Raw genomic sequence first — 13,207 nt, 5'->3', positions numbered from 1 at the left:
GGATTGGAATTACAGACAGATGAAGATGGGCTAAGTCTAAAATGAAAACTGATCACAGAACGTGGCCTCAGGCAGGAGATGGGCATTACTGAGACCATGTGAGAGAAACAGAGTCCCTTTGTCCCTCTTCAGATCCACTCCTGTTCTTCAGTTGTATAAGAGCTTAACTGTGAGAAAGGGGAGGGTGAGGGTGTGTTCTGGGATTTGGAGGGCAGCCAAGAGTATTGCTGATTAATCATTTAAATGGTCCTTTATTCTCATTCAGTTTCTAACTGAAAACTAGTAAAAAGGAATTACATTGTCTTCCATGCAGTCCACGAGATCGCTCGGTAGGAAAGGCCAAAAAAAACCTTGCTCAGAAATAAGTTGTTGTAGGATCTTCACCAGCCATGGTCCTTGTTCAAGTGTCTGTGCTGATCAAAGGATTTACTGCCCTTCAAATTTCAGTGTAGAAAATGTGCAGCAGCACCCGAACTGCAGCACAGAGCGAGTTGTGCTGTCGTGTGCTGCCCTACAGTGGTGAACCAGCCCTTCCCGAAACACTGCTTCAACACTGGTGTGAGCCCGGGATAATGTTCTTTTTGCTCTGCCAACACAAAGGAAAAGAGACTTTTCCAGAATAAAAAGCATGGATTGAAGCAGAGGCACAACAGACACATTCCCTACCTGTGCCAGACACTGCAGTCAGGGAGACAGTGAGGAGACATTTCAACGCCTGTGGAATCACTGGGCATTTTTTATGAGGAACAAACTGGGAGTGAGGTGACAGGCTGAGGCTGGAAGCCAGTGGAAATATCCTTGAGAAAAAGTTGTTGGCTCATCTCCATTTAGTTAGCGGGCAATTTCCATCCTGTAGACATGAGGAAATAACAGTGGACTCGGAACAGACAGTGTGATTAACCAGTCAGAGCTCCTAAGAAAAATCCGAGTTTAATCTATCCTAAAACAAGAAAGAAAAAGTATTTTCTGGGAGTCTCATAAGAAATATCTATACACCTCCTCAGCTTCATCAGCTTTTTTTTTTTTTTGCTTGTAATGATGTTATAAAATGTGTAATTAGGTGTAGGACGTTCTCTGAAGGTGATTTCAGAGTAATTGTTATAGTATCTTAACAGAAGGTTCAGAAAACTTAAAACTGGAGAAAAAGCAAGGCTAGAACTTAACTAACATTCCAATGAAAATGGATGGGAAAACCACAAGGCTGATACTTCCTGAGGCTTAGGAGGAGATGTTAATTCTTTACAGAAGGCTCAACTAAATACAGTTTCTATGACAGATGTTTTTCTACAGGTAGGAGAGGCTTCCTTCCCATGACTGGAATTTGCTGTGGATATTTGGATCTGCAGTCTGAGGAATTTCATTGTGCCCAGAGCTTATGGCCTAAAGCTGTATGTCTGAACCTCAGGAAAAAGCATTTTCAGAGCAGGTAAAATTTTTGTGTAGTGACAACAGTTGGACTTGTAAGACTTTGATGGTAAATATGCTACAAAACTTCCCACTTGGGAACCAATTGCCTGTAAGAGACACACTGGCATTAGGCATTATTGATACCAGTAATTTCAGTCCCTGAATCTTAAAACTGGAAGTTTTTTGTCTTTATATATTTATCTCTCTTTATTTTGATTGCAGTAACAGAAAAAGATATATTTTTTTTTTAATATATAAAGAACAAACAATACTCAAAGCATTTACTTTCAACTTTCCTCGAGGAGAAAACTAGGGATCTGTAACAGCCAGACATTTGCTGAATAGCCCTTTGCAGCATTGCAATATCCAAGCTTGCCCCACTTCAGGTCCATAAACAAGAGGTAAAATCAGATCAAACCCAACAGTTTCAAGATATCACTTACACTGTGATGAAACATTAAATGTACCAGAAGTTGATTTTGCAAACTGAACTTTTACAACTTTGAATGGAAACAAGGTTGTTCTCCCATATGGATTTGTGTTTTACGAAGTTTCAGTGAAATGTTCATAAATAAAAGCACTTACATTTACCTGAATGTCCCTGCAAGATTTTATTATTCCACAAATCAATGGAACAGATTTTTCCCTAAATGCATTATTTGAGTACATTTTGTGTGTAAAATATTCTTGAGTCCCAATTCCCATCCAATGAGATTTTGATGAGGCAGTGATGAGGCAGAGAGCAAATTCTGAGATAAATTTTGAGACAGAGATAAAATTTTGAGCCCAATAAATACCCCATGAAGGGCAGTCGTGGTGTCTCTGCATGCTCTGAGGAAGCAGTAAAGGCATTCTGGAAAGTGAATGTGTGTGAAGAGCCAGATCTAGAGGAATAAGGAAAACTACCTTCTTTTTTCTTTTTTTTTTTTCTCTTACCTTTAAAAATAAACCAACACAAAAAACCAACCAACCAACCAAACAAAACCCAACCCAAAATAAAAACAACCTCCCCAAACAAACAAACAAACCACCCCAAAACCCCCCAACAAAATCCAGAAGAACAAATCAAGTATCAAACGCTCAAGTTTCAATTCCACCCAACTATCAAAATTTGTTGCTCGATTTTTGAGCGGATTATTTAACAACAATACCTCAAGATTTGCTACCTAAAGGGCTGAATGTAATACAGCTGATCATCCAACTTCATTTGGTTCCTTCCTGGAATAAAAGAAAAATCCCAAACAGAAGAGCCGATTTCCAACAAAAACTGTTTGCCTTTTATTCATACTTTTTTTAAAAAATATCCACCCTGGCATTCTCTGTCATTCCCTCTGCTCCTTGCCCTCTACAAATTCTTTTAGCATAAATTTGTATTTTGTAATCATTAGCCCTTTACAAAGCAGCCAATACATTCCACTAGAGGTGAGGTTAGAACTTTCAAATGGGGTAGGAAATTACAGCAGCATCATTAGGCTAATGAGTTTTGGCTAAAGAGTTCTTCCTTCTCAAGCAGAACCTCAAGATGAAGCATTTTTGTTTGTACCTGGAGATTCACAGTTATAGAACAGTGTTGTTCCAGACATTGAACACGTGACACTTCGCCAGGTAACAGCAGCACTGGGAGACAAAACAAGATGGGTCTGAGGTTGCTGACGTGATGTCAATTCTGGTCTCCTTCAAACAGCAACTTAAAAGTTGGAATTATATTTATAGACTGAGAATTGCTTAAAAGCAGAGCCTCACAACACCCCAAGCACCTTCCAAGATGAGCCTATAGCGGAAACATTTTCTCGCCTCAAAGCAAGTTCCAGCTGATTTGAAAACTGATCATTAAACTCACCCTTCAGTGAACTGTCCCAGCTCTAGAGTGGATGCACCAAGTGCTTTTTTTGCAGTTCCTTAATTGGAGATATCCTGGCCTTTCGGAGAAACACATTCTCTGACCTGCAAAATTTGTGTAAGGATCCCAAACTGGATCACTCACCTGGGGAACGAAGGATTTCTCCCTTAAATCTATTTTTCAATGTCCAATGGGATGGATTTAGGAGGACTGTTTAGCCTTCCCCATCTCCTCTAAACTTTGGCTGAGGCTGTCTCAGAACTTTCTTTCATAACTGCTCTATTCTCAACTACATCATTGTAAGAGGAAGGGGGGTAAGGACAGGAGAAAGCAGCTGAATCCAAAGGCAGCAGGTTTTGGGCCATGCTGTAGGACAGAACAACTGGCTGTAAACTCCCCAGTTTTAAATCCCAAACAGGTTCCCAAGAGCTGTTGCTTGTGGCAGCTCTGGGCTTCCAGACTGTCTTACACAGATGAGCCTCTGTAGCCCAGCAGAGTTTTGCCCTGTGAGAAACAGAACTCAAGGTTAGCACCAAAACTGGCATGAAATACGCTACTTCATTTTGGATGTCGTGCCTTCAAATCATAAGAGAACAGAGATTAAAAATCCTGAGCTCCATCCATATCACCCATCACCCCTCAGGACAGACACTGCCCTGGGGGCTCTACCCTAAAGCAAGTTTGAAATACCTTCCATTAATACTTTGAGGTCTCACAGACATGTTGGTTCTATCACCCAACCCCTAATTTGTCTTCTTACGGAAGCTCTTCTGATCCTGCCAACAGAAAACTGATAATGTAGTGAAAAAGAACTGGAATGGGCCCCCCTCCAAAGCCTGATGTGGCAATTCCTACCCCTTACACAGCAGCTCCTTCCTCTGCCTGATCTCTGCCATTTAAGTTGCAAGAATGATACAATTCCAAAGTCATATCAAATACCAAGAAACTACAGATAGAAACACTACACTTCACTATTAATAATTCACATAAAATTCACAGCCTAAAAAACATTAGTTTGCAGAACAGAACAACAGAATTGAGAGAATTCCCAAATTTACTCTGTCCTAAGCTTGTCTTTCTCCAAACTTGAGCAGTACTATATTAAAAGAATAAATTAGCCAACTCATTTAATAAAACAACTGGGTAAATTGAAGAGATACATTCACATTTTAATTTTGAATTTGCTTACATTTGTCTACCAGTAGCCCAGCCTTAGAAAGCATGTTGTTACATAAAATCCCCTAATGTCATAATCTTCTCCCTCAAAAACTTATCATTCTCTCTGTTTGGGACAATATTTAAAGGTTTTATTTTGTCCTGTCAATAAAGATTTTTGAGGCAGACTTCCTAAGTGAAAAAAACAGGAAAATCTGTAAATTCTGGGTTTGTTTTGTTGTTTTTTTAAAAAATTATATATTACATATTTGGTCAGTTCTCCATGTTGCAGAGGTATCAACGAGCATTTGCCATTGTTACCCTATTTTTTCCACACAGCCAGGCTAAGGTTATAGGATACAGAAGTCAGAAAAAAACCCCACCTTATTACCTTTTTGTTTTATGCAGTGAGGGATTAGTTTGCCTCCCCACCTCCTCCCAGGTAACACTTGTGCTTTAAACTGCACCCACTTTGCTCAGCTCAGTACACTGAAAGCAGACAGGAAAAAAAGCAGTTTGAACTTTTAATAAGACGAGAATCAGGGTTGAAAACGATTAATTACAAAGCCAGTGCTCGTGGCTGAAATTTTAGCAATCTCTGCACTACAGTAAAATACTCTGAAGCAATTTACCCACAACTGACACCATCCACTCCCAGGATTGAAACCAACTAGTTATGACCAAGATTAAAACTGGTTCTCTCTTGGAATTTGTCTTCTGTCAGGAGAGAGATATTTCAGTGTAAGGTTTTCATCAGCAGAACTTCAGAAATCCCCTTTGTAGCTTATTTTGTTTACAAAGAAGCTTTGAAGTTTGTCAGAGAACAGCAAGGTTTTTTTCCCAATGGACGAGTTTTCAGAGATACCAAGCTGAGGAAGAAGGGTACACTTGGGTTTGGACTGCAAACAGATGTTTGCTTTTAAATATTTTTCCTGTTACAGAAACTCAACATGTATTTTAGGGTGAGGACCTGCTACTGTGTGAGATTTCCACTGATAGTAATCTATGGCCCTGATCCTTATCACAGTTAGTAGGAATTTTACCATCTAATTCCATAGAAGAGGTCTCATGAGTGCCAGCATTGTTAGGAACACACACAGCATACTACATACAGTTGGGGAAAGAAGAGAACTTACTCTCTTCCTGAGTAATTTATGGAATTTTATAACTTATAACAACTTTATCACTCTTTTAGACACTTGTATAGCACCAATAACCAACAGTATTGTCACTAAGGCACTGGACTGGCACTCAGTCACGGGCTCTGCCTCCAGATCTGGGGTCAATCTCCTGTGTTTGTTTTTACTGGTACATAATTTTTGACATTGGAAAATAGGATAAATAATACAAAACATCCTACACCACTGACAGGAATACCGTGCCACGACAGATGACAAGGTGCTCAGACTCTGAAGTGATGAACATTAATATTTCTGTGCATAGATTTACTGGTAAAACAAAACCATCCTGCAGATCTCAATTCCTTGCAGCACAGTGAAGCACAGTCAGCTTCCCTTCCTTTGGAGTTAAGGACATACCCTCAGTTCAATCCTATCCTCGATGCCACAATTCAAAATAGTTTTTAGATAAATGAAGATAAGCCCTCAGGGCTCCTGTCTGACAGCTGATCCAGGATGCCTTCCTCTGCTTTTGCATCAAAGTCTGCTCCTAACAACTTACACAGCTCCACTTTCAGCCTTTAAGAGAGTAGTTTTTGATGCCTTCAGAGGCAGCTGAATCCTTTTTTAGTCTGTAGTGGCTTTGCCTCTCTACAGTACTAAAAAAGAAAAAAACCTTCAGGAGTTATCACTACTCTCCTGCATCACATTGAACGTGTGTTCTGATGGAAAAAATTACTAAAAGTTCTTGGGTTGAAATAAGTTACTGCAAATGCACAGTAGCTGATTTTGAAACCACAACATCTCTACAATTTATTATTATTTTTACAAAATACCCAAAGTGATCAGACCATATTGTAGGTTACTGGCTTGCCGAAGGTTGTTTTAAAATCAAAACCATTTCTGAGTTACAGAAGTGCCAAAAACAATCTTGAACCAGGTTTGTTTGTTGGTTTTTTTTTGTTGTTGTTTTCTTTTTAAACCAACCCCCATCCAACAAAACAGTTGTATAACTTAAAACAGAAAACAAGAGTTTGTGTTGGAAACTGTTTAAAAACCAACCCACCAAATCATGCTTGAGCAGAAGCCTTGTATGGCAAAGATTCAGCTTAGGGCAATTTAGTGCCAAGGTAGAGACCCTCCATAGGTTTACAATGGAAATACTGACACAACCTCAACTATAGTGATGCAAATGTGCCCTAAAAACACTGTATTTGCTTTTATTAATAAAAGTGGTAGTGTTTACATTTGCAGGTATCTTACACTTCAGCATCACGATGAATACTGAGTAGAATGAGTTAAGTTTTGGCTGTAAGGTCAGAAGTTTCCAAACAGATGAATGAGACAGAAGTGACAGTCCTCAATCATGAAAACAAGAAGTTCAAATAAATAAATAAAACAAAACTAGGAAATATGGGTAAGCATTAGGTTGGAATGGTTCAATTAACTGCAAATTATGGCCACTAAACTAAAGACAGAAGAAAACACAGTTACTTATTAAATAGCAAGCATTAAAGCTTTATGGTTTTGTATTTAAAAAAAAAAAAAGAAAAAAAGAAGAAGAAAGCTGTTAAAAATAAGACTTGCATTTACCAGGCCACCAAACTGCATGGACTAATAAAGAGACTAACAAAGGCAATACTGAGACATTAAGACACACACACACTCTGTACTTGTGCAACTCAACCATATTCAAAACAATTGCCTTTTTCCTCACTTAAGAAAAAAAGAAAAGCATCCCCTAAACATTTCTGTTCATATAAAGCTTTAGGTTTCTTAAACTGTTGCTGTCTTATATAGCTCATTGTTATTACGTATCCTCATTATCAGAGGAAGAAGCTTATTTTATTTTTTTTAATGGAGGTGCTTTGTTTCTCTCAGACAAGAGATTACATTCCTCACACCACTACAGGTTTTCTCCATTTATGAATTTGGTGTTCACACCAACTCCTCCTAGGCTTAAAAAACATAAGGGTTGGCACTGAAATAAAGATTTTGGCTCCTGTAACTAAAATTAAGGCTCACAATGAGTTTCTTTTCCACTACGTGTGTCCCGTTTTTCCCTAGTGGAAACACCAGCCCTTAACCTACAGGCACTGGATACATTCTGAATTGGAAGGGCCTATTTTCAGTCATGTTCTCCTACAGTTCTACAAAGTTCAGGTGGCAACTGTCTAAACCTGTGAACAGGAAAGATCATTCTGAAAAGGCAAGTAACAACCGCAGCTCTAATTTTTAGACAATTCAGCGTCTTCTGGAAGATCACGAGTAATTCTGAGTTGAGATGGGACAGTAACTCCATCATGTCCCTGCTCCCTAACGAAGATGGACAAGGTGATTAATTTTAATTTAAGACTTTAGCCACAAAAGCAAATGAAAACTCACAATTCTGAACGGTTGCAGTTCTCAGTATTGAAAAGGCATCCGATACCTGAAGCAAATCTAGCTGCACATCACCGACCACACCCTCATTTTAATTTAAACTGGATCTCTTCCCAAAAAAAGAAAGCTAACACGGTCTCTTGGGTGGAGGGAAGCTAGTGTGAAAGGCAAAGAGGCAAGTATTTTGGTGTTTGGTTTTTGTTTCTTTTCTTTTCCTTTTAAAGTCACTGCAGTAAGATCCAGATCAGTTTAGGGGTGTAAATGAAAAGGGAAGAGGGGTGTTTGAGTAATATAGGCTAACACTGTTCTAGATGTGTTATTACAGCTGTAATTTCTGACTCTGTACAAATTGTACACGTAGGTTTAGACACATGAAAAAGTAACACACTCACAGAGACATAAAACACCTAGGTATAAAATATAAAGCAGTGTAGTAGTTACTAAAATTACATGCTCTCTTATTGCTACAGTGATTTTTGCTCTTTTTTCTTTTTACTGTACCACATGTTGTTCTAAGCATATAATTTGCATAAATTATTCAAGTTTAAGAAAAAATCCACACATCTTCACTTTAAGCTACTTATATAGTTAATATAAAACAAAAAAAAAAAAAAAAAGGTTCTAAAGTATCTCTTTATTAAAAGAGAAATAAAAATGTCGTTTGAAACTGGGATTCAGTGGCCAAATCCAAGGGCAGTGCACACCTTGTCATTCTGGGAGTCGTTGCCCACGCAGCGCAAGCCGAGGTTGGTGGGTATTTGGCCCAGTCTAGAGATGGTCACCAGACCTACATGATGCCCTACGTGTCTTGTTATTGTTCTGGGTTTTGTCTTTTAGCAAAAAAAAAAAAGGACTATGAATGACCAAAGACTAACATTTATAATTTGTAGCAAAATTTGGTTTATGTAGAAACAAGCCATGTTTTGCATTTGGATAGAGATTTAAATGAATTAAAGCTAAAAATTAAAAAGCACGATGCTGCAACATCTGGTCACTTGTTGAAGACCTCACTTTTAAAGTGGTTAAGTTTGCACAATTTGTACTTTTTTATTTTTTTTTTCTTTTTTTTCCTTTTTTTTTTTTTTTTTCTAAACAGTATTTTTCCTTCTTTTATAAACCAGAAAAACTAAACTACAGATAAATTTTCCCTACCTTGAGCTAATGCTGCAGATAGGGTTGACAAAGCTGTACAGCGCAATCAAACATACTTACATCTTAGCTCATTGTACAGGTACAGCCATAATCAAGGCACAAAGATCTTCTACAAGTTATTTTCAATAAAGTTGTACAAAATAATACATTTTACAGTCTGTACAAGAATAATAATCCAGCAGTAAAATAAAAAATGAGGGGAGGGAAGAAGAAAAAGAAGGGAAAGACTGTGAGGACTACAGTCCAGATAATGATTTTTAGAGCAGACGGGATCATCAGTGGACAAACTGAAAACAGTGTGTGGTTAAACTCTCTCTGCAATCACAGGCCATAACGCAGTTCGATTCATAAACGTCCATGGTTGTCTTTAGACCACCAAGACTGGTTTTAAAAATACCCTTCTGAAAGGTAGCAGTTGGTTTTTGCACTGTCTAGGTCTGTTGGAGAATTGTCAGTATTTCCGCCCAAAGCCACATTTACAGTCAGAGAACCAAACTCAAGGGTCTGTCTTCAAACTTGGTCTGTGACTTGGCACCTTCGTTACTCGGATGCAGTGAGTGATACAAAGTGGAGATCACGGGTTATAGGATTATGCCCACAACAGTGCTAAATTACCTAAGGTTTTTCTCTCCCCCAATTTTTGTTTTATCTTTTAATTTTTTTTTTTTCATTCCCAATTCTTTCAGGTGCTCCACATTCAGGGCTTTTAATTAATTAGTTTTTATTTCTTTTTTTTTTTTTTTCCTTTTTTTGTTAATAACAGTGTTAGGGAATCCTCAAGGAAATGGCCTTTTTTAAGTGTTAGGGGCCATCTCAAACTGTCCGAGGGGTACAGAAGCAAGCTTAGAAGTGCTGCTATTGTCCAGCAAGGAGAAAAAGTTGAGGGGTGCAAATCAATGGGAGATTCAAACAGTTCTCTTCCACCCTATGTGGGCAAGGGTGTTTTTTTTCTTTTTTTTTTTTGTTTTAATAAGGAATAAGGAGTCCAAAACACAGAAAAAAGTGCTCTCCATCACAACAACTCGTATTGGCGAAGGTGCATGCGCTGAATAATGTCCCGACAGTCATTGAAAACCCTCCGGATGTTCTCTGTGTCCACGGCACACGTGAAGTGAGGGTAGCAGTAGTGCCTTCCATCTCCACTTGCTGTGCTGATTCTCTGTGGAAAGTAAGAGAGAGATTTCAAATAAACGGGTTAAAATAAAACTGACTGGGCAACTCCCCCCCCCCACGTTCTCAAAACGCGGCCAAGCGGAGGCGAAGACGCCTCTGTGGGAGTTGTGTCTTCACAGGGTGGGACTAAGCGGTGAAACACCCACAACTTTTCACCCTCTCACCTAGACCATGAAATTGGGGAATTCCAGAGTGGAATGAGAACTCAAAAAAGTGCCATTATTTATACACAGCTCTGGTGAATTTGGCAACACAACTCCGAGTCCATTCAGCCATGAGGAAAGTAGGATTTTGCCTCCCTTGCATACAAGGCAATTTTATCCCAGCTTCCCACTTACAGAAAACCTCTCTCAATATTCTATTTTGCTCCATTTTAAAATGAGTCCACAATTTGATTGCCAGGCTCACCATTATAAGTGATTGTAACAATATCTAAAAAAACCTCCATAATGTCTATTATAGCTTCAGCTAGCCAGTAATGGGAAAGATAATATGAAAAGAACATTAATATTTGACAGATGATGCATCTTTTGATTAGTCTCTATCTTTGGAAATAATGCATGGAAGAAAAATCTGGCCCCATTAATAAGAGCAGGATTTCATTCTTGATTCTATTTGAGGTTTCTTAATTCTCACCCATTCTTTTGGTATTTAATTAGGTACTGTGTCAACAAGCAAATATCCAAACAGCAGCTGAGAAACAGCAGTGAAGCTCTTCAACATAACTGTTTTATGCAGTGTGGATGTTAAATATAAACAACACAAGAAGTGACAGCATTTTCCAATAGCAGAAGGTGCACAAGAGTTTAGGTTTGAGGAGAATCGGGTAAGAAATATCGAAAGAAAGGAAATACTTACAAGAAACTCGTCTCTAATAAAATACTTGGCCCTTGTAACTCTGGGATCCTCACCAGGCTCTGGTGTTGCTGATTAACAATAAAATAAGTATCTTATTAAAACAGATGTTTTCTGGTAATAGCACCAAAAAATCCTAAACTTGTTCTGTTTTCTGCTCATGTCTGATAGAAATATACTTGGCAAAATTGACTGTGAGATAAGACAAACCATAACATTGTTTAAAACAGTAAGATTTCAGGAGAACAAAGGAATATTACAGTGGCCACAGTATTAGTCATTTGGCAGGTAAGAGAAATGACCACAGGTAGAATTAGGGGGAATCCAGACACATCAGTGCCAAAATGTCAGACTGTGGTCAACAACAAAGACACAGGATCTGTCAGGATGAAATTATTAATATATTAAATGTGTAGAAGGCAGGATTCTCTCATTATTAGTACCTAAAATTTAACATTAAAGTTTGGCTGAAAGACAATGAAGTTTACATCTACTTAAGAGTTTTCAAGTCTTAGCTGAAGCTACCAAAAACATTACAAACGTGATTAACAAAGAAATGATAAATTGTAAATAAAACTTAAAAATCTTACCATCATCTGGTGTAGTGTAGCGAGCAAATTCTGGAAAGTAGTCTTCAATTTTAGATTTCCCTGCCAAAACTTTCTCTGCTAGCAAATCTTGTTTATTCAGGAAAAGGATTACTGAAATGGTCCGTAGCCACCTGTGGAAAATGGGAACACTTGAGAAGGCACAGCCTGGATCAGACAGAAACTGAACCCAGGGCTGGAGACAAGAAGGCAGCACGCTGAGATAATTTTGAAAGGTTACTTTTAAACCTGAATCCTGAGGGTGTAATTCCAGGGGTGCACCCCCTGAGGTTGGTTTGTGCTGCTGATCCAAACCCATCACCCAGGGGAGCACATCCACTGCTCAGGGCACTGCTCTGTCACTGCTTTACTTACTTCAGCCATAAGGAATGATTGTTTAACAAGTGAAAGGTAAGTGGAAGAGAGGAGAAAACAAAACAAAGGCAAATTGCAAAGGCAATCACTCCCCTCCTCCTGTGGGCAGACCAATCCCAGCAAGCTGACTAACCTCCCCAAATTCCCTCTTTTGCTGCTTACTAACGTGGTACGGACCATCCCTCCAGTCAGTTTGGATCTGCCCACTTGTGTCCCCTCCCAACCTATTGCACACCCCCAATGGATTCGCTGCAGGGACAGAGTGAGGAACAGGGAAAGCCTTGATGTTCTGCAAACACTGCTCAGCAACAGCTACGAGATCAGTATGTTATCAGCATTGTTTGGGTAAAACCTAAACCACGGCACCGTATGAACTGTTATGGAGAAAATGAACCCTGTCCCAGCCAGGCCCAGACACAAATTGTGACTGTAGTGCAGGGCAGGATCAGCAATTTAATTGATATGAGCAACAAAACTTCAATTCACAGACCTGTTGTTCCAGATACTCTTGAAGAGGTTTAGTGCTTCTTGGAGCCGATTGGTCTGATTGTCCTCTCGTATAACCATGTTGTAGCTACTGCTCGCCACCACAAATATGATAGCAGTCACATCTAAACCAAGAAATATCTTTTGGTTAATACCAAACTTCAGGAGAAACATCCAGGAATCCCGAAGTTCTATAAGAAGCTGCCAGACTTCCAGCTCCACGCGGAGGACAGGTTGGGATGCTGCTGCTGGCAGCTTTCTAAGTACCACAAATCAAAAAAGAAAGTGAAGAGACCATGAAAGGCAGGTAGGGCAGGCCCCAGAACAGAAGCTGAAAGAATGACAGAAAATGTAGAAAAGGAAGGAACTGAAGCAAGAGAGACAAACTGAAGAAATCCAAGAGGAGAATTTCAAAAAGATTTGAAATGCATAAAGAAAATCAGAAACAACTCGGAGCTATCAGGAAAGGACAGGGGGGCCCTTGGGGGAAGACCTCAGGACAAACAGCACTGGTGATCTGTGTGAACAGTAATAATGACAGTTGAATTCATGGTTAATTGCTCCAGTCCCCTGTAGTGTGCTATACTTGGAGGTTCCTCTCTTTCCTGGGAGGTATTCCCAGGATCACAGAATCCCATCTCTGTGATTCTGTGTGGCTGTGCTGCTCCAGACTCTTC

At 39.2% G+C, this 13,207-nt stretch overlaps 1 protein-coding gene and 1 long non-coding RNA gene across 3 annotated transcripts in view; both read right to left on the bottom strand.

Annotated features, from left to right (window-relative positions):
• Window positions 1–2,672: 2,672 nt before the first annotated feature.
• Window positions 2,673–4,021, bottom strand: LOC116795186. Its single transcript, XR_004359983.1, has 2 exons — window positions 3,192–4,021; window positions 2,673–3,145 (listed from the first exon to the last, which is right to left on the bottom strand). It is a non-coding gene; the product is annotated as an uncharacterized LOC116795186 (long non-coding RNA).
• Window positions 4,022–6,304: 2,283 nt separating this feature from the next.
• The window catches only part of GNAS (GNAS complex locus), a 140,138-nt gene continuing 133,235 nt past the window's right edge, over window positions 6,305–13,207 (bottom strand). For both annotated transcript variants that reach the window (XM_032704623.1, XM_032704624.1), the window contains 4 exons: window positions 12,535–12,655; window positions 11,673–11,803; window positions 11,086–11,153; window positions 6,305–10,213 (listed from right to left, as the gene is read on the bottom strand). In XM_032704623.1, coding sequence (XP_032560514.1) covers window positions 10,067–10,213; window positions 11,086–11,153; window positions 11,673–11,803; window positions 12,535–12,655 — 467 coding nt within the window. In that variant the 3' untranslated portion in view covers window positions 6,305–10,066. The remainder of the gene's footprint in view (window positions 10,214–11,085; window positions 11,154–11,672; window positions 11,804–12,534; window positions 12,656–13,207) is intronic.

The sequence above is a fragment of the Chiroxiphia lanceolata genome, chromosome 17 (genome assembly GCF_009829145.1).
Source record: "Chiroxiphia lanceolata isolate bChiLan1 chromosome 17, bChiLan1.pri, whole genome shotgun sequence".
In the NCBI taxonomy this organism is placed as follows: domain Eukaryota; kingdom Metazoa; phylum Chordata; class Aves; order Passeriformes; family Pipridae; genus Chiroxiphia; species Chiroxiphia lanceolata.
The sequence above is the reverse complement of the archived record's forward strand: the minus strand, read 5'-3'. Positions and strand labels throughout refer to the sequence as shown.